General features: G+C 47.6%; 7 protein-coding genes across 7 annotated transcripts; 3 read left to right on the top strand and 4 right to left on the bottom strand.

Moving 5' to 3' along the window:
- Positions 1-387: 387 nt before the first annotated feature.
- On the bottom strand, positions 388-906 carry BO82DRAFT_292883 (cyclin-dependent protein kinase regulatory subunit CKS1; the record flags this gene model as incomplete). Its single annotated transcript, XM_025631773.1, has 4 exons — positions 388-424; positions 476-534; positions 603-747; positions 803-906. 4 exons carry the CDS (start codon positions 904-906, stop codon positions 388-390), a joined length of 345 nt encoding a protein of 114 aa, XP_025488051.1.
- Positions 907-2,886: 1,980 nt separating this feature from the next.
- On the top strand, positions 2,887-6,521 carry BO82DRAFT_377766 (putative Hsp70 chaperone; the record flags this gene model as incomplete). Its single annotated transcript, XM_025637596.1, has 10 exons — positions 2,887-2,929; positions 3,028-3,078; positions 3,133-3,259; positions 3,320-3,485; positions 3,542-4,249; positions 4,305-4,785; positions 4,836-5,099; positions 5,387-5,458; positions 5,753-6,099; positions 6,174-6,521. The coding sequence occupies 10 exons, from the start codon at positions 2,887-2,889 to the stop codon at positions 6,519-6,521; spliced, it is 2,607 nt and encodes an 868-aa protein (XP_025488050.1).
- Positions 6,522-6,631: 110 nt separating this feature from the next.
- BO82DRAFT_357976 (uncharacterized protein) lies at positions 6,632-7,925 on the bottom strand. The gene is made up of 2 exons (XM_025636163.1): positions 7,782-7,925; positions 6,632-7,632 (listed from the first exon to the last, which is right to left on the bottom strand). Exons 1-2 carry the CDS (start codon positions 7,903-7,905, stop codon positions 6,704-6,706), a joined length of 1,053 nt encoding a protein of 350 aa, XP_025488049.1. The 5' UTR covers positions 7,906-7,925; the 3' UTR covers positions 6,632-6,703.
- A 19-nt stretch (positions 7,926-7,944) lies between these two features.
- On the top strand, positions 7,945-8,703 carry BO82DRAFT_173561 (CDC26 family anaphase-promoting complex subunit). The gene has a single exon (XM_025630372.1). It carries the CDS (start codon positions 8,111-8,113, stop codon positions 8,336-8,338), a length of 228 nt encoding a protein of 75 aa, XP_025488048.1. The 5' UTR covers positions 7,945-8,110; the 3' UTR covers positions 8,339-8,703.
- Positions 8,704-12,247, bottom strand: BO82DRAFT_173560 (Zn(II)2Cys6 transcription factor). The gene is made up of 8 exons (XM_025630371.1): positions 12,067-12,247; positions 11,918-11,962; positions 11,326-11,853; positions 10,930-11,271; positions 10,579-10,860; positions 9,978-10,531; positions 9,465-9,922; positions 8,704-9,394 (listed from the first exon to the last, which is right to left on the bottom strand). The coding sequence occupies exons 1-8, from the start codon at positions 12,119-12,121 to the stop codon at positions 9,070-9,072; spliced, it is 2,589 nt and encodes an 862-aa protein (XP_025488047.1). The 5' UTR covers positions 12,122-12,247; the 3' UTR covers positions 8,704-9,069.
- Positions 12,248-13,949: 1,702 nt separating this feature from the next.
- BO82DRAFT_344179 (iron-sulfur cluster assembly protein CIA2) lies at positions 13,950-14,977 on the top strand. Its single transcript, XM_025633650.1, has 2 exons — positions 13,950-14,389; positions 14,458-14,977. The coding sequence occupies exons 1-2, from the start codon at positions 14,155-14,157 to the stop codon at positions 14,829-14,831; spliced, it is 609 nt and encodes a 202-aa protein (XP_025488046.1). The 5' UTR covers positions 13,950-14,154; the 3' UTR covers positions 14,832-14,977.
- Positions 14,882-18,445, bottom strand: BO82DRAFT_386378 (116 kDa U5 small nuclear ribonucleoprotein component). The gene is made up of 4 exons (XM_025638245.1): positions 18,156-18,445; positions 17,952-18,100; positions 15,668-17,896; positions 14,882-15,568 (listed from the first exon to the last, which is right to left on the bottom strand). Exons 1-4 carry the CDS (start codon positions 18,173-18,175, stop codon positions 15,006-15,008), a joined length of 2,961 nt encoding a protein of 986 aa, XP_025488045.1. The 5' UTR covers positions 18,176-18,445; the 3' UTR covers positions 14,882-15,005.
- Between the last annotated feature and the right edge of the window lie 186 nt (positions 18,446-18,631).

Below are 18,631 nucleotides of genomic sequence, written 5' to 3'. Positions count from 1 at the left end.
TGATCCGGGGTATAGTCGAACCGGGTTATTGGAGCCCATATCTCCCCAACCGTTTAGTTCAATGCGGGCAGCATATAGCCTAAGACGCCTCGGTCTTCATACTGACTCTGTTGGCCAGTGAACTGAAGAACCAGAAATTGGCAGTAGCTTCACGGCCACCCAATTGGAGCAATGGCTTGCCGAAAATGTAACATGAGGTGACTTCTCGGGCTGAAATGGAATCACAGGTGAAGAACGAACTCGTGGGATCAGTTTGTGTAGAGTAACTGTCTGGTTAGATGTTCATGTACGAGTCTCTTTTTGATCGCACAAAAAGTCCGCTTCGGAGAGCCTCAGTCTCCTGTTTGACATAGGCAAGCCCGACAGAGTTCTCACGCATACTCCTGCTCACTGGGATAGCGGTGGTTGATAGTTGAGAGGACGTCTATATGTTGCTGTCAGAGTCACCATAATCAGGCGAATGTTCGAAACTCACTTGAATAATAAAATGTGAGGCTCTGGCTCATGTACTTCGTAATGCTCCCAGCCCAAACTCTGTACAGTGAATTAGAGCCACCTTGACCTATCAAATTGTTATAGGCATCATAGTCAACCAGCCATACCTGAGTTATACCAAGCGCTCGCCACTCATCTTCCCAGAGCAATTTTAAAGTTCCTTTTGCGCTATCGAAGTAGTCGGCCGGTATCTTTTTCAGCATGTTCTTGGGGAGTTGGACATGTCGGTATTCGAATTGATCATCAGAGTATCTAGAAACCAGGTTAAGGTGAGAAAAGCCCATATGTATCTGGTCGAGGTCATTACCTGGCAGAGTAGTGTATAGAGTCAATGAATTCTTCGAGTCTCTCACGTTCTGATTCTAGTAATAGGCGTGGCTTCTTGTTTCTTCTGCTCATATCGATATCCATTTGGAACGGCGGAGGAGTTGGTAGCACAGTACAGACAAGTATTCTAGCTATAAACAAGTATTCTAGTTATAAACAAGATAATAGGGTTAGTGGGTGAAGACATTGAATTCATGACAAGAAAATAATCTGTGGTTCTGTATGGACACTCACGGGTCAGGAGGCGCAAGAACCGGGACAAACAAGTGAGATTTGGTCACGGGTACAGTGCGATCAAAATATTTCTAAGGCCTGAGATGCAGTAGAATCCTTATATGCATGCGGGGATTTGTGATTTGTTCTTGGGCCGAGGGACAGGAGATCGGACGGGGTCGACTTAAGTTAACCAAGTGGCTTTGCAACTCTTTGGGATACTGCTAGTGGGATTATCCAGATTAATATCAGTGCCTGAGGTGTCAACCATATAGAAAGATGTCTTACCAAGTAAGTCATAAACTCTTAGGTAAACAAGACACACTGGCGTTCCTCTATTTATAACACAAGTTTTCGAGTATATTGGATAGTGCTAGGAACCTTCTTCCTGAAAATGAGATTTTGCTAGTGACAAGTCGATTTCGCAAGACCTATGTAGTATCAATCAAGTAACCAATTTGATGGTTAACTGGAAACCCTGCAACAACTGAAGCAGCATGATAAGAGCAATACCTCTTCTTTCCACGTGTATGTTCCATGAAAGCATTGAATGCTTGGTTCTATTGTCCAAAGGACGCATATGATCTCGCCGGGGGAGGGATAGGTTTAGTAGCCTGGGGGCTGGACTCGATTTGAGTTACCTCTAAGATGTCCAAATATATTGGTGATATAGGACAGTGTCATGAAGTTGATAGTCTGGGTTCTCTTTGAAACGCAGCTGGTATCTTCTGTCACTCTGGTAGAGGTCATATGGTTCTCCCACCCTTTTTATGACAGGGAAGCTTGTTAAATAGCCTTCTAGAAAATAAAAAATGCCAGTAATCAGGGTTCTGGTTTGTGCCCTTCGAGATTAAAGCAAGTTCCCAGAGATTACACACTGTCCTCCCACTCAAGTATCTTACCCATCGCTACCTCGTATTCTGCAGGAGATTTTGAGGGTGTATTGAGGGTAGAAGGTAACATTGACTGTCGGACCTAGAATAGGACCAGTAAGGGACTATCTGCGAGAAAATATCATACTTAGGAATTGTATCCAGTCAGATATACAAGGCTGTGCGTACATTCAAAAATATGATGTCTTATGTACTATTCCAGATGTACTATATAGTTCTATACCAAGCTTTGAAACCTCATCTATAACAAGTCTTCAATGTGAGTTCTGAAGTTCTTTATCATATATCCCTTATATAATAAGTTTCATCTGCAAAAAGATGCATGAATAGAAACAGAATGTTATCAATAGCCTTTCACTTAGGACCATCATTACTACAAAATAGCCAGCAACATAGCGGTTAATATTTGGTGGATGATACTCCTGGGCAGATGCCTACTACATTTAACGGCAGCGAGGAATATAATGTGTGGATTATGAGGATAAATTGAGGCCTAGGCTTACTAGTATGCTAGGCTTGACTGGATAAGGATCCATAGCCTGACACCTGGCCATACCTGAAATGGTAGGAAGAGGTTGCTTATTGAATATTCTCAGTAGCCAGTGTTGACTGAGGTACTGGTTAGGTGACCTAACGTACCAACCAACTAACTTAACCTGACTTAGTTACGGAAGGACAACGATTACTAAGGGTTAAGTGTTACTAAGTTAGTAGGTCATCTCAGCCGAGGGCGCGGGAGGGTTGGAGCCTTGGAGGGAAACGAGAACCAAAGAAAAAGAGGAAAAGTGGGGGGTTTTTTCCTCCATTTTTTTTACCTTTCCCTTTCCAGAATAAAAATTTAATCACTCCCACCTCAACACCTGGGGCGTTTTTTATAAGACCTTCTCCCTCCAACAATCTCCCCAAAATTTTCACCTAGATTCCTCTCATCTCCATATCAGTTTCTCACATCTTCAATATGGCTGACGAGGTTTACGAAGGTGCCATTGGCATCGATCTTGGTATGCTAACTCACCTTGCCATCTCCCTTCCACCATCGAATGTGAAATTTCTGTTCAACGTGCAGATTTGTTCTGAACATGGCTGACAACAAACTAAGGCACAACCTACTCTTGCGTTGCCAACTATGAAGGCACCAATGTTGAGATCAGTATGTATTTGCCAGCTACTAGACATTAGCCGCTATGCTTAACATGTCCATTAGTCGCCAACGAGCAGGGTAGCTACACAACCCCCTCTTTCGTTTCTTTCACCGACAAGGAACGTCTGATCGGTGAGGCCGCCAAGAACCAGGCCGCCATGAACCCCGAGAACACTATCTTCGATATCAAGTGAGTGCTCTCAACCCATTCAGGGCTTCTTTTTTACATGCACAATCTGATGCATCCTAGGCGTCTTATTGGTCGTCGGTCTGAGGATCCTATTGTTAAGAAGGATATCGAGTCGTGGCCTTTCAAGGTTGTCGACCAGGGTGGCAACCCTGCCGTTGAGGTCGAGTACCTTGGCGAGAGAAAGACTTTCACTCCTCAGGAAATCTCCTCCATGGTCCTGATGAAGGTAATCGACTTTTGTCCAAAACAGGTCGTCGGGTCGGCTGCTGACTTCTGAGATAGATGAAGGAAGTCGCCGAGACCAAGCTCGGAAAGAAGGTTGAGAAGGCCGTTATCACGGTTCCTGCCTACTTCAACGACAACCAACGTCAGGCTACCAAGGATGCTGGTGCTATTGCTGGCCTGAATGTCCTCCGTATCATCAACGAGCCCACTGCTGCTGCTATCGCTTATGGTCTTGGCTCTGGCAAGTCTGAGAAGGAGCGCAATGTCCTCATCTACGATCTGGGTGGTGGTACTTTCGATGTGTCCCTTCTCAACATCCAGGGAGGTGTCTTCACCGTCAAGGCCACTGCTGGAGATACCCACCTTGGTGGACAGGACTTCGACACTAACCTCTTGGACTTCTTCAAGAAGGAATTTCAGCGTAAGACTGGAAAGGACCTGTCTGGTGACCCTAGAGCCCTCCGCCGCCTGAGAACCGCCTGTGAGCGTGCTAAGCGCACTCTGTCCAATGCCACCCAGACCACAGTTGAGATCGATTCTCTGTTCGATGGCGAGGACTTCAACTCCTCCATTACTCGTGCCCGTTTCGAAGATCTCAACGCCAAGTCCTTCTCCGGTACCCTTGAGCCTGTTCAGCAGGTCCTGAAGGACTCCGGTCTTGAGAAGAGCCAGGTTGACGAGATCGTGCTCGTCGGTGGTTCTACCCGTATCCCCCGTATTCAGAAGCTTCTCAGCGATTTCTTCGATGGCAAGAAGCTGGAGAAGGTAAACATGCCGCTCAATACTCGCTTCTCTAACCTTAAACTGACATAATTGACAGAGCATTAACCCCGATGAGGCTGTTGCCTACGGTGCTGCCGTGCAAGCTGGAATTCTGTCTGGAAAGGCTACTTCTGCCGAGACTCAGGATCTTTTGCTGCTCGACGTTGTTCCTCTGTCTCTTGGTGTTGCTATGGAGGGTAACATCTTCGCCCCCGTCGTTGCCCGTGGCCAGACTGTCCCTACCATCAAGAAGCGCACTTTTACAACCGTCGTTGACAACCAAACCACCGTCCAGTTCCCCGTTTACCAGGGTGAGCGTACTAACTGTGCTGACAATACCTCCTTGGGCGAGTTCACCTTGGCACCCATCCCTCCCATGAGAGCTGGTGAAGCTGCCCTTGAGGTTGTCTTCGAGGTTGATGTCAACGGTATCCTTAAGGTCACTGCTACTGAGAAGTCGTCTGGCCGTACTGCCAACATCACTATCTCTAACGCTGTTGGCAAGCTTTCTACCACTGAAATTGAGCAGATGATTGATGGTAAGAATTTTTGCCGCTCGGATAGTCTCGTATACTAACAACACGTCTAGATGCTGCCAAGTTCAAGTCTAGCGACGAGGCCTTCACCAAGAAGTTTGAGTCTCGCCAACAGCTTGAGTCCTACATCTCTCGCGTTGAGGAAATTGTCTCCGACCCCACCATGTCTCTTAAGCTCAAGCGTGGCAACAAGGAGAAGATCGAATCCGCTCTCAGCGATGCCATGGCTCAGCTTGAAATTGAGGATTCCACCCCCGAGGACTTGAAGAAGAAGGAGCTTGCTCTCAAGAGACTCATCACCAAGGCTATGGCTACTCGTTAATTCTTCCGAGCCTCATTCTGCTATAATAATCCCCCATTTTGAGACTAGGGAGCCTGCCCTCCGAGTTACCCCCAACCCTTGCTTGCTATTTTCAGTGAAGAATTATTTCGCCACACATGAGATCAAAGACTATTATGTTACCTACGGACCCTTTCTGGATTGAGAGTGTTTATTTATGATTGGGGAGACAAATATGAAAAGTACATTTTTTCTCGTTCAAAGGTTCCTTTATGTGACACCACTAGAGATATGAAGTATGCATACATACGACTAATTGTGTAGCACTTTCGGCGTCTTCAACGCAGGACTGTTGCACTCTGACCCTAAAGAGAGCTTCGCTGCTACTCATGCCAAGTGGGTCCAGCCCGATGTTGATGTTAAGTAATATGCGCTGTATGCACCGGCTGGTTCAGCCTTAAGTAAGCCATGCAAAAGTTCAAGCTCAGCAAAAACCTCGCATGTGTGATAATGACTTTGTCAAGACTAAACCACTCTGCGAAACAAACCGACACCCAATCACCACAGCAATGCGTGCGATTGCAGCAATCTCGAGAGCTTTTGGTGCTCGATGCCTCACCCCAATCGCTTCAGTAATCTCTTCTTCACCGCTTACCGATTTGCATAGACTCTCTGCTCAACTTGCAGTAGTACCGGAATATCGCAGTTTTTCCAACTCAACTTCACTTCACAAGAAGAAGGATAAATCAAGATCATCTTCCAGCGCAGCGGCCGAAGATAGAGCCCCTAAAGACTCACTAGCTTCTGGTGACCCTTACGACCTGTCCCAGCTCCATGATGGCATTTCTGCTGCTTTGTCCAGCTTGAAAGATGATCTCTCCAAACTCCGTGGCGGTGGGCGGTTTGATATAGATGCTATCGAGAGCCTGCGGGTGCAGCTCAGCAAAGCGAACAAAGAGACATTGAGACTCGGAGACTTAGCCCAGGTCATACCGAAAGGCGGACGGATGGTCACAGTCTTGGCTGCGGAAGAAGATGTATGCCAATTCCCTCTTTTATGCTATATGATTTACTGTTGAACTTACTCTGACTTATTCACCTTGATTTCTAGCACGTTAAATCAATTATCTCTGCAATCATTTCCTCCAATTTATCTTTGACCCCTCAAGCCGATCCTCACAATGCTCTCCAGCTCAATGTTCCCATCCCACCACCCACGAAAGAATCCCGGGAGCAGGCAGTTATCATGGCTAAGAAAGCGATGGAGAAAGCGGTTACGGCAGTGCGGGATTCGAGAGGCGGCGTACACAAACGACTCCAAGACATGCAGAAAAAGAAGGCTGCTAGACCGGATGATGTCCGAAAGGCACAGGAACAAATGGAAAAACTCTCAGAAAAGGGGCAGAAAGATGTGAAAGAACTATTTGAAACGGCGAAGAAGGCCATGGAGAGAGCGTAAAACTGAGCTGGCAATCAGGCCTCCTCCCTACAGCAAGGGCAGAGGTCATGAGCATTTACGGCTTTCAGAAACTTTTCCAGTCACCGAGAGTTACAACAGGAAGTTCAAGCCACATCAGCAACAGCAAAGCATGTAAGAATAAATGACTAAGTATACATGAAGTACAGCAAGAACGAGGACGGTTAAATACGCCTTGTAGGACGGCCAGAGCTCAAAAGTGATTCCACCTTAGCAAAGAACTGCATATCCTTTCCAGCTGTGAGATATGACCCGTTGTTTTTCAGGTTCGTCGCAATCTGATCCAGGACGGGAGATTGGGCAGACTGCCCATCTAAAGTCTTTGAATATTTACCCTGAACGAGCATTTCAATCAGAGTCTTTCGATCCTTTTCGTCAATTGGGCTGAACGCGACTTCGTTGGGCTCAACCAGATCGCCTTTTCGCTGTGAGAGCTTGTCCGCAAGTACTTGAGACAGCCTCCTTGCCTCTGCTACAGCAAGTGACTTCTCCTCTTCGTCCAAGAAGCGAACATATCTCCCTTGGAATAGCCGCTTGCCCATTTCTGTAGGAGAAACATAACCGTGGGCGAAGCGGGCGCTAATCGACGACAGTGTCTCAGCAACTCCGGCTATATGAGCACCGACATCGGTAGGCAAAGCTGGCCACGTCTCCCTTAGAGAGTCCAAGGTGACGGGCTCCGGATCATAACGAACGGAGACGGGCTTTGCTTGCTCTGCAAGTTCATCGAACACGTCTCTGATCCCTTGTCCATCGATCGCCTCATCTATATCGACATCTGATGGGGTGCGTGTGCGACGTTGTCTCCGATCTTTGGTCGTGAACTTTTGCGTGGGAGGTCTCGGTCCGCGGCTCCGGGCAGCTGTTACATTCTGAGGAGTCCGAAGTCTTGGCCCCCTTATGATGTTGGTGGGCTGAGAACCGCTTCGACCAGCGGCTAAGGATCTTGCATCAATAACTCTTCGAGGAAGAGGACGATCGGAGTCCGTGTTTCTGGAATTTAGGCGAGCTGGTGGGATGATAGGCCTCCTAGGTCGAGCCTGGGAGGCTCCGCTCGAGTTCGAGGTGGAAGAGGTAGTGACTCCTCGAGTACCTAGGATGATTAGGACCAAACAGTGAGAAATACAAGCACAAGTCAAATAAAAGAATTCAAGAGTGTTATCGAAGGTTCATCGACACAACCTGAGCGAAGGTATAATGGCAGCCCCATGGCTGGCACCACCACAAAATTTGCAGACTTACCGGATCGAGGTGTATTGGTCTGGGCCAAGAAGTCAGTGGCAGACAAGCAACGAACAAATGCATGAGGCTTTTCAGTCAGCTTAGCACACCCTTGGTGTAGAAGCGGAATCCGGGATTGAAACATCTTTGATGGCGAGAAAGATGTATCACAGGTGATTTAAGGTAAGTGTAAAATTGTTTGTTGCAAGCCGCGGATGCTACATGATCACGTGCCTGTGATTGCCTCGCCATGCTATCATTTCCTCCGGGATTCTTACATTCCAAACCCAGGTTAAAGTATTTATTTTTCATCAAATTCATTCATCGTTTGATTATAGCCTTCTAACAAAATGCTTCGCCGTAAGCCAACCGCAATAGCCGTGACATCAGAAGACCTTGTTGCCTTCGAAGAAGCGCGACTTCGCAAGTTGACTCGAAGCAACGAAGTTACAAATCATGCCACGGACACCTATCCTGTCAACTTTGATCCAAATGATGAACTGAAACCTTTGCCTGGAGACAAGGCAAGAATAGTTCGTTCTCGCGACGAACGTATAGGCGTTTCTCGTCATCATTGAACAACCGCAAATCTCTTTTTATCAATTGCCTCACCAATTTTCCCTTGCACCTTGGACAAGTCGTTGCTGGTCTGCATGCCATCTATCCCACTCGCCCGCCTCACACTGCTTACTGTGGGATCTGTATTTCGACAAAGCCCATTGTCCCTTGTACTTTGTCACGCGGTCAGTGTCCACCACGCAGAACCTTCCTTTCACTTTCGCCGTTGCTCATTCTAGGACCACTCGAAGCCTTAAACGAGGCTGACAAGTATAAAGTCCATTTGAATTTCCTGAGTATAGCATATCTGCGCTTTCCTGTTTGCACAAGGCCCAGAAGCTCCGATCTACATAAGATCGTGTTTTGCATTTACTTTACAAGAGAAAGAAAAGTAGCCATTGCACGCCCCGAACAACCCGGTTGTGCTATTGTTGCAGATGGACAGGCTACGAGAGCCTCTACACCCATGAAAAATGTCGTTTCAGATCACCAAAGGTGTGAATGATATGCTTTGTCTCCGTCGTCAATGATTGTGTATGATACTGTGCAAATGTACGTATAGAGGGTATAGAAATCAGAGCCATGAAATAAGCACTCTCGACAGTATTTATGACAAGTAAGAGGACGCGCACGGAAGAGATAAGTAATCTGCCGAACCAAGAGAATCAACCAGTAGGCACCAATCGCATGCAGAAGCAGCTGAACACGAAAATACCTGGTGCTGTTCTAGGTGAGAAGAATCTCATAAAGCTCATGAATGTTGTCGTTTGGAAACTTCCTCGGTGCCCAAGTCGAGAGAATAGTTCCAGCGTCTTTTTAACCCGTTAGGGTCATACACACTGGCAACGCTTTGTTGCCAGTCACGTGCAGTAAAAAGTACTTGTTGCCCCGTAAATTGGGCTTGTGGTAATGGGTGCGATGGGGCGATTGTGGCAAGCTTCGTAGTCGGTGTGCCATATTGGACCGGAAATTGACCGGCAATAGATGACTGTATCTGTGGAGGATTACTTATAGCCATAGGCGGGGAATTGGTATTGACAGTGGGTGGCCCAATAGAAAATGCCATGTCCCATTGGCTTGATCGAGAGTAGGTGTGTTAGTGATATTTGCGACAGATGAGATAAACGGTAAGGGGTTCACTCTTACTTGATGATACGAGTGGGATCCCAACTACTCTCATCGACCAAAGGCGCATCTATACTGTGGCTCGAAATCGACTGGGACGAGATTAATCCCAACGGCTGAAGCTGAGATGAATCCGACTTTGATTCCTCAGTAACAGTAGACACTGGAGGGGTAATTTGATATGCTGTATGACCCACTCTATTCGGAAAATTGGAGGCTTGATTTAGTTGAGCACCGTAGCTCGAATCGAGCGGTGGGCTTGGGTGATATGGCTCAGATGGGCTGCCATACGGGAAGGTTGCCTTCAGTTCAAATGGTCGATGGACATCAGCAGAAAATGCGAAACGCAAGGAATCTATTTGTGCTTGTAATTCTGGCATGGGCCAAGCAGTCGAGCATCGCTCAAGAATCCTCATGTGTCGAGTGAAATACTCCCTGGCGTCCGTATGGAAATTGGGATCTGGTGACGTTATAGCAACCTAGAGAAAGGTTAGCGATAACCCCAGGGTGTGAGACAAGAGTGTTATGACTCACGAGGTGTAGCATTGTGCAGGTAAGGACAGTGTAGATTGTGAAATTTATGCCTCGTTGCATGAAAAGAAGGCCAGATAGGCCAAAGCGATTCAGAATGGCTTCCTGTAGTCTACATAAGTACTTGGCAGAAGAATAACACAATGCCATGTGCATCTTCCAGCCTCCCCCGGCAGTAAAGGACTTTGACGCGAGTAACTGGGGTCGATGTAGCAGAATAATTCCAAGATGACAGTGGGAATGCATATTTCCAACGAAATGAGAGGGAATCCAAGGAGGTGAGCCATCGGGCGGATAGTTCACTTGTAGATCAGGGGGGAGACTCTGAAGCCAGTCAGTGAACAAAGGGTTCTTCTCGACAAATTTAGGGTTCGCTCCCCAGTCTTTTTGCTTCTTGATCTTGTGGTATATGTCCGCAATGATGCGAATATGGGATGCGTTCTTAACAAAATACGCATACTGCCTAGATCTATCAACCTCAAATTGATCAAGGCCGTTAATTTCCAATGTCGGGCTCATGTTCACAGTGCTCGGGTCGACACCATAATCCGAGCGACCTGGCATTGTCAGTATTATACGAACCACGAAAGACATAGCGACATACCCTGAGGAGCACCAATCATGACCTCGACGACTAGGAGGGCTTGCCACACCCTTGTTTGCACCAAGCACTCGACAGGATTCAAATCACAGCATCGTTCCTCCACATGAATGTTATTATGCTCATGTATATCCAAATCTTTGGCCATCGAGACAATAGTCTTCACTGTTTGCCATGAGCGGTAGTAATAGCCTTTTTTGGGCCGTGATTCTCGAGCCTTGAGAAGTAAGAGTAATGCCTGAATTGTGCTCAGGCGTGGCTCATCCATGAAGCTGGATTCGTGTCCTGGAATAAGAGGTTGATATTAGAAACAGATGCCCTGACAGGCTGCAGAGAGGGGCTACACTGGCTCACTATTTGCTAACGCTAGCCATTGGGCTCCCTGAGCTGGATCATCCGACAATCTTCCAGCGCATGCAAACATGGCCTCGAGTAATAACGGTGAGATTGAGCTCCGTTCATGCTGCCACTGGAAGTACAGATGGGACCTATGAACAACCGGAACATAAGGGTGTATATCATCGAAGTAGATCTTGAAATATTTCATGACCTCATCATCTGACGGCATAAGCTCAGGTGGGATACGTATGGTGGAACCGGCACCAGTACTGAGAGGAGGGAGCTTCTCGTCCGCATCATCCTGAGTTGGGATTTCTGGCTCGGCTCTCTCCTTTCTTTGCTGCCTGATATATGGCGCTGCATGGCCGTAAGCTACCGGTTGTAACAGACGCTAGGCTGCATAATGCTTACCAATGCCGGTTTCGTCTATCCTAAGCTCGCCAAGAACTTCACTCAGATTCTCCGCAGTTGACGGGTCATGTTCGCTAAAAACGTCCCTTTCCGTAGCGCCCAGCGTCTGCGCATGGTCACCTGTGAAGCTTTGTGGTTGCTGATAGGAGTCATGCGATGATACAGGCACATGCGACGGCCGTAGGTCATAAGCGGCCGACTGACTAGGAGTGGGCTGTCCAAATTGTGTATAAACACCGAGTTCATCGTGATAAGAATTTATGTGCCCCGCAGGATGTTGACCGCTATCTCTGAAGGCCGGCGATACTGCGAACGAGGAAACCGAAGATTCTGGCGCATTAGACGTTGCTAGAGAGCCTCCGGAGTTTGGCTCGATACCGTGCCCAGCAAAATATTCGTTGTCTTGCCCAATCGTGGGTGGGACGCATACAAGTTTCAAGCGGGTACATGCTGAGCATGGCCATGTATTGGTCGTGGCAGCATCACACTTGATTTTCCGCTTCCTACAACCATTGCAGGCTCGCATGACTATTGACATAGTGTTTAGTCTCAATTGGCTGCGAAGTTTGGAGAAACTAGCTTCAAAGCGTACCTTTGAGTCTTTTGTGCCGATTATGTTCATCGACAAAGACATAATCTGCATACAAGCCATCAACAACTGTAATAAAGGAGATGGCAAAGATGTTCTAGGATAAATGATGTGGCAAAGAATCAAAATGTGTAATACCGGGGAAACCTTACTTTTTTGCCCTTCTCTTGGGGCACCAACGGGTGTTGCAAACGAATAGCTCTGCATATTGGCGCAGTTGAGAAGGTCGCTAAGGTAGCTCAGAACGAAGCCAAGGCCAGCTCGTGGACGGTATATAACGGGCGCTACTGCCAACTATATTCGGAGTAAGTCCGTAAGGCCCGCCTTGTCCGGATGACTCGAAACGTATGAGGCAATGCGGCCGACGAAGAGCGCCTGAGAGAGAACTGAAAGGGAAGCAAAGCGAAGCTGATCGCTTTGCCTGACACTAGAAATTTTGCGAAAAAAGCAGCCCCTTTTATGGCTATGGATTATGTGCCATGGAAGAGCCGTGCCACTAAAGCTGAGCGGGAAGTAGTAGCTCTATGTCGAAGGCTGCTCGCTGGTGAAGAAGCTGCACTCCAGGGATTCGATCATGCATTCGCTCGAGCATGCAAGGTTATAGGTGCAATAGTGAAGTATTCAAAAAGCCCTTGTCGTTTCCCCGAACAAATGTTGCAAGTCAGCACCAGGAAGTCACAGCGTAAGTACGGATCCAAAGATGAATTGAAATCCGGGCGAATGTGAATGGATTTCAGACAAGTGGTTCGCAGCCCAGGGAGATTCTGAGTGAATGGAAAGAAGCTGCATCCGTGAACTATGAGCCGTCAGTTTATTCTGAGACATGCGCCGCTCGGTAAAGGCCATGACGCCTGACAGAAGACAAGGAGCGGAATGGAACACAGCGAGATGAACAGAAGTAGCCTGCTGGCATCGGAAACCAGGAACACAAAAACGACTGGTGATGCCCAGAAGATGGGTATTAACTACGTGGCTGCCGGAGAGGCTGTGATGATTGCCATCAAGCAGAAGTGGAGAGGGGCGCGAGGGGGAACACAAATGGAGAAATGGTAAATGGCGGGGGAGGGGAATGAGAAGAGACAATGGTACCTACCTTATATCGAGGCGTATAAGGGGTTATCCAGTCTGCATTGTAGTGGACACTATCAGTAGATTTGACCTTCCAGTGAATACTTGACTAGACAAGGACGTGAGTATTGGCGCATCACACCCTGATTTGGCGGTCACCATCTAGAATCATTCATAAAATGCGAGCACAAGGCCGATGTGATCGGATGAATGGATAACAAGTTTAGTTAATCCTTGGAGTTCACAGTTAATCAGTGAAGGGGCAAAAGAGATATGATGAAAGCACTGAGTGCATTGGAGGATATCCACCGAGGCAATGTCTTGCAGGTAAGGCACAGGAACACTCTCTGAGCTGGGCTGGAGGAGTTGCGGCGGGAATCCATGCTAAGAGGGTAACTTACCTACCTACCACCACCTTGGTTACCACCTTGGTTAGGTCATCAGGCTATTCCGCCGCCGCGATCTCCTAGGCGGCACCATCTACATACATACTTTAGTAGGTACAATACATCATACTCATAGTTGTCCACAAGGTTATGCCTGGGCGTGTCGGTCCCCTTGATTACCCAGAGGCTTTTGAGAAGCATCGTTAGCAGTATCGTACCTTTTTAATTTGTAGTCATCCTGTATATAAATCCTTACACTTCCTATGATCACCATAGCTATCACAAACCGGGCATGAGTACTCCGTAAGTGGTCTGGCCTATTATCAAAGCAGATCAAGTCCTGTTACGATGCAAGGATTTTATTTTGGCTTCACAGCGTTTCACTGATAGTACCAGAAACTCTTGTATGCCTCAGACAGCCAGTCAAGCGTGTTGTGGTACCTATCTGGTGAATCACGGCTTCGGCCAGTGATACCAGCACGGAAAGAAAGACTCCGTACCCTGCTTTACATGAGAGCTAGTGTTAGGTGCTTTAGTTGGCACATGTTTTTGCCCCTTGAAGGCATGATTAGCACAAGGATATTGTTATCGATGCCGTTGGGAGCTTGTCCGAAGAACTAGCTGGTCTACCCAGCTCTGAAGCCCTGCCAACAATTGGCTCTGGTATTCGGGCCATCATTGTTCCACGGCTTTGTCGATGATGTACTTACTGTACCTTCGCGGAGAGACCTATCTCCGCACGCGCTTCTTGCTTCTTGCTTCAGGGATCCCGGAGTCACAGAAAACATGGCGTCCGAGGTGCAGAATTCAAACCCGACCATATTGAATGTTGCCGATCTCCCCACTCGATTGGGTTCGGCTGCATTGAGCAAGGCAGGCACAGACAGAGTCGACAATCTTGCATCAATCTTTCCACCGTCTGCATATTCAAATGATTGGCCCACCGCTCTATACTCATCTTCTGATTCTAGCGACGAAGAAGAGGTGCTAGAAGAGCCGATTGATGAGCAAGAAATATATGGTGCGCTATTTGCTTCCTTTGATCGCTGCATGCGCCAGAAGAGGGGTTAACTCAATTGTGGCCGTTAGATCTCATATCATCTATTTCCGATCCAGAGCATCCGATATCTCTAGGAGCCCTGGCCGTTGTATCCCTTCCAGATATTGCTATAAAGCCAACACTCCCCGATGTGCCGGAATCAGTTCTTCGGACAGTATCTGTTCTCATAACACCAACAATCACGCATTGCAGCCTTGCTACAGTAATAGGCCTCGGTGTACGTGTTCGGCTCGAGCAATCACTGCCGCCACGGTTTCGCGTGGATGTCCAAATCAAAGAAGGCTCTCACAGCACAGCTGAGGAGGTGAATAAACAATTAGCTGATAAAGAAAGAGTTGCTGCTGCGTTGGAGAATGGAACACTTATGGGTGTTATTGCAAAAATGCTCGAAACGTGCCGGTAAGGTTAGTGGACGTCATGATCATTTACTATCTCTTGAACTATAATTGTTTTAAATGTTTGTGGGTTATATACAATGCACGGTATTTGTATGAGTGAACTTGCAGTATTCTACAGATGATTTTCGGGTAAAATTTGCAACAGGTAATTCCAATGAACATCATCATGACCATATCTTTCACGAGTCTAGAACTCCACTTTCCTTTAATCCCTTCCAGAGTTCGGGCTCCAAAAATTTGCTCACTGTAACATCCTCTGCCAAACCTTTGCGCCTTCTAGTCTTTAGCACAAAGTCGCGGGCGGTGGCCATTGCAGGGGCCATCTCCAAAGGCTTAACCTTGACTTCACGATCGAGCGGATCCCCCGGGACGACACTCCATTTGTCAAAAACAAGACTCACGGCTGCTTGACCCTGTGTATGGATTCTAAGATCTGTCTCAAAACCGAAAGAATCTATCACTGGTACCAAACCGCGAACAGAATAAAGCGGCGTCCCTGCAATCGGCCCATCGGAAAGTACGTGCCCCCTTCTTCGAGAGAGGACCGTATACACCGAGGCGACCGCGTCTGCGGGGCCCGTCATTGTGCAAGAGTATATGGGTTCCATTAAACGCGGAGATGCCATCAAGAAAGAAGAGTAGATGGCCCGTCTGGAGGTGGGAATGATCTGACCACCTCCTCTGTAAATCGCCTGGTCAGCAAGCGAGACATCCGTGAGCCTGAAACGCGTGTTGCGGATCGCTATGAACAGCAGTTAGCTAGTTTTAAAATTGTAATCTTCTCCATATACACCAGTATACGGTAGTGGTAGCGAAGAAGTACAAAAAGGAGAAGACTCACGTTCTTCGCACAAAGGTCCTTCCCTCGTGCCCCAGCTGAAACCCTGGGTAATGGAGTCTCTAACGCTGCTGAGAAGCTTTTTGTCGACTTGAGAAGGCAAGGTATCATCCTGCAGAACATTTGGACCCATCACATCTGGGCCAAATGCCCAGATGCTTCGCGCTGCCAGCTTATCCCATTCGTACTTGTCTTCGAAGAACCGAGCCACTTTGCGGATTGGATCCTTGATACTGACTCTGCCGCTCTCGATATCTTCAGCAATCCCATCATCCAAGGGTTCGGCAATCATCGTAATCTTGTTCTTCTTGTTTGGAGTGATAGAATAGCACATAATGGCTGATGTTTCAACAACGGTTTCGCAAAAGCGGGTAACAGGATCCGAGACTTTGATTTCCATCTCTGAGAATAACCTCCGAAGATCATGAAGCACGCAGTCCATATAGAGCTCGCCAGTGCCTAGAAGCACGTGTTCACCAGATTCTTCTACTTTGGTTGAGACCAAGGGGTAGCTTTTGTTCACCTTACGAAGACCATCAAGCATCTTAGGCAATTCCGATGGGTTGACGGGTTCAACAGCGACCTTGAATACAGATTCAGTCATGTGCCGGATTGGGCTGAATATGTAGGCATCTTCGTGATCGTCGAGCTGAAGTGGCACTAGAGTCGCTGTCTTCGCAATGGAATTGTCCACGCCCCCAAGAAGAACTAGATTGCCAGCAGGAACTCCAGTTGTGGAGATGCTGTAGGCCGTTTCCGCGATCCAGGTGTCGGAAATAGTTGCAACTACCATGTCTTCCTCGTCTTCGGGAGTATAGCCTTCACCAAGTACACGAACCTGTTGACTGGGGCAGACCGTGCCACTCATAATTCTCCCAAACGCGTGAAATTTCGATGCATCCGCACTAGTAAAGAGCTTGGTGACATGCACAACAAGTGGGCCATCAGGGTCACAAGCAGCCATTGCTGCTGCAATCTTTGTATCCAAGGGTCCTGTATAATACCGCTCCAGCTTCTTTTGTGCACCGTCTGCAGGGGAGGGTATGTGCTGGAGTACCATGTCCACAAATCCCGTTGCAGCGCCAAAGAATTGGTCACAAACCAGGCGAAGCAGGGCTTTTGCGTCAGATCTCAACTGCGACGGTTTGATATCAACACCGACACTAGCCAGCGTATCCTTGAGGTCTTCGGGACTTTCGCTTAAAGTGTGCGAATAAAGCTTGTAAATGGGCTCCAGAACAAACTTCACAAATGTCCTCTTTGATTCGTCCTCCAGTCCTTTTCGAGTGAATTTCCGACTTCTAGGATTGTAGAAGATATCGCCCCACAGACGTAAACTGAGGTCAGATGACTCAATCTGAGGATAGGTCGCTGCATACATCTTGGCAAACGAATGCAAGGTGAAGCACCATCCCATGGAAGCGCTCGCGAAAGAAACATTGCCGCGTTCCGGGCTAAGTCGCCTCTTTTCACCTTGGCCAGGTAAGATATTCTCGATGATAGTGTTTACCTCCTCAACCACGTGCTTCAGTTTGAAGTAAGCGTCATTAGGAGGTATCTTGAGCTCTAGTATCAACCGATCCATTTTGTTCAGCACCAGCGTGAGTGGAAGATCTTCGAGTATAGCGTGCTTGATGATCTGCTCGGTATTCGCTTGCACGCCTTCGACAACGTCGACTACGAGCACGACACCGTCAGCTAGGCGACATGCGGCCGCCACTTCGTCGACAAAATTCACATGACCCGGAGTGTCAATAATGTTGAAAAGATGGGATTTGCCTCTTGTGCCCTGGAGGACCAAGCTCATAGGCGCCATTTTGATAGAAATGCCCCTTTCTCTTTCGAGAAAATGCACATCGGTATACCGAAGTTGCTCCTCCTTTCGTCTGCCCGCTCGTTTCTCCAGACGATCAGCTAAATCATGCGTCTGCGTAACAAGCATGTCCATAAAAGCTGTCTTGCCGTGATGTAAGTGACCGACAACTGCTATATTCCTTATCTGCTCGGGAAAATTGAGCAAATCCATCATGAACTCTCTGGAGTAATGGACCTGCGGCAGCTCAGCTTCTTCGATTGCGAACTTCTTTTGTTGGACGGGCGCAATTATAGGCTCAGAGAGAGGCTGTGCGTCCTCCTCTTGAACAAGGGTTTCAACATCCTCTCCATACACTTGCTGGGCACTCGGGTAATATTGTTTATCTTCATGAAGGATGACAGCATTCGAGGGACCTTCTAATAGACGGCTTAGTACGATGGTGCTTGAATCGCGAACCGGGTAAACACGTACCATCCACTTCCATCAATTGATGCTCGCTGGCTTCCCCCTCTTCATCGCCCGCAAACGCCTCCTCAAATGTGAATGCTTGGGGCTCAGCACCTTCATTATGAGCAGATTCCTCATCCGATTCTCCCACTTCACCAATATAGTTGCCAAATCTGGGAAGCAACCCGTCAGCTGCAGATCCAGAAGAAGTGAAGATTAGGAACGTACTCGTCGTAAAGGTCGTCCATTGCGATATTAAACTATTGTCTGAAGACAGAATGTTTCGCAGAGCTCACAAGAAAAGTCAGCAGTGTTGATACAACAGTGCATTTCTTTCTCGCAGACGATCAGCCAATCTTTTATTTTGTCTGGCCTTGAGCGCTTCTCGGTTAATTTGACGTCAGTTGTCTTTTCTTTTCTTTTTTTGTTTTTGCCTTTCTTTATGATGGAAAAATTTTTCTTGTTAAGAGACTCCTCTCCGTCCTTCTGCTTCTTCCCTGCTATCAAGCTGTTGAGGTTGTGCCTAGATTGATACGTACGAGGTAAATCCCGGCCCGAGCTTGGCGTCCTGCTTTTGCTTGAGTTCCCGTAAGTGGTACGTTTGTCCGTTGGCCCGCCCCTCCCCGAAAGCCAGTCCGATGCTGGCCGCTACGCTTGGGCAGGAGTAGTTAGTAGTCACTAGTTTCTTATGGAGTAAGTTAGTG

Source organism: Aspergillus uvarum, assembly GCF_003184745.1.
Source record: "Aspergillus uvarum CBS 121591 unplaced genomic scaffold BO82scaffold_63, whole genome shotgun sequence".
Lineage (NCBI taxonomy): Eukaryota > Fungi > Ascomycota > Eurotiomycetes > Eurotiales > Aspergillaceae > Aspergillus > Aspergillus uvarum.
This window is presented reverse-complemented; position numbering and strand designations above follow the sequence as displayed.

Excerpts from the sequence above, each read along its gene's own strand:
- BO82DRAFT_386378 (XM_025638245.1), bottom strand. The coding sequence starts at position 18,175 with ATGGACGACCTTTACGACGA. Across the intron at positions 18,101-18,155 it reads ATGGACGACCTTTACGACGA|ATTTGGCAACTATATTGGTG; the intron begins GTACGTTCCTAA and ends GTTGCTTCCCAG. Across the intron at positions 17,897-17,951 it reads TCAATTGATGGAAGTGGATG|AAGGTCCCTCGAATGCTGTC; the intron begins GTACGTGTTTAC and ends GCCGTCTATTAG.
- BO82DRAFT_173560 (XM_025630371.1), bottom strand. The coding sequence starts at position 12,121 with ATGCAGAGCTATTCGTTTGCAACACCCGTTGGTGCCCCAAGAGAAGGG. Across the intron at positions 11,272-11,325 it reads GATAGACGAAACCGGCATTG|CGCCATATATCAGGCAGCAA; the intron begins GTAAGCATTATG and ends ACGGCCATGCAG. Across the intron at positions 10,861-10,929 it reads ATGGCTAGCGTTAGCAAATA|GACACGAATCCAGCTTCATG; the intron begins GTGAGCCAGTGT and ends CTCTTATTCCAG.
- BO82DRAFT_173561 (XM_025630372.1), top strand. The coding sequence starts at position 8,111 with ATGCTTCGCCGTAAGCCAACCGCAATAGCCGTGACATCAGAAGACCTT.
- BO82DRAFT_344179 (XM_025633650.1), top strand. The coding sequence starts at position 14,155 with ATGGCGTCCGAGGTGCAGAATTCAAACCCGACCATATTGAATGTTGCC. Across the intron at positions 14,390-14,457 it reads TGATGAGCAAGAAATATATG|ATCTCATATCATCTATTTCC; the intron begins GTGCGCTATTTG and ends TGTGGCCGTTAG.
- BO82DRAFT_357976 (XM_025636163.1), bottom strand. The coding sequence starts at position 7,905 with ATGTTTCAATCCCGGATTCCGCTTCTACACCAAGGGTGTGCTAAGCTG. Across the intron at positions 7,633-7,781 it reads GACCAATACACCTCGATCCG|GTACTCGAGGAGTCACTACC; the intron begins GTAAGTCTGCAA and ends TAATCATCCTAG.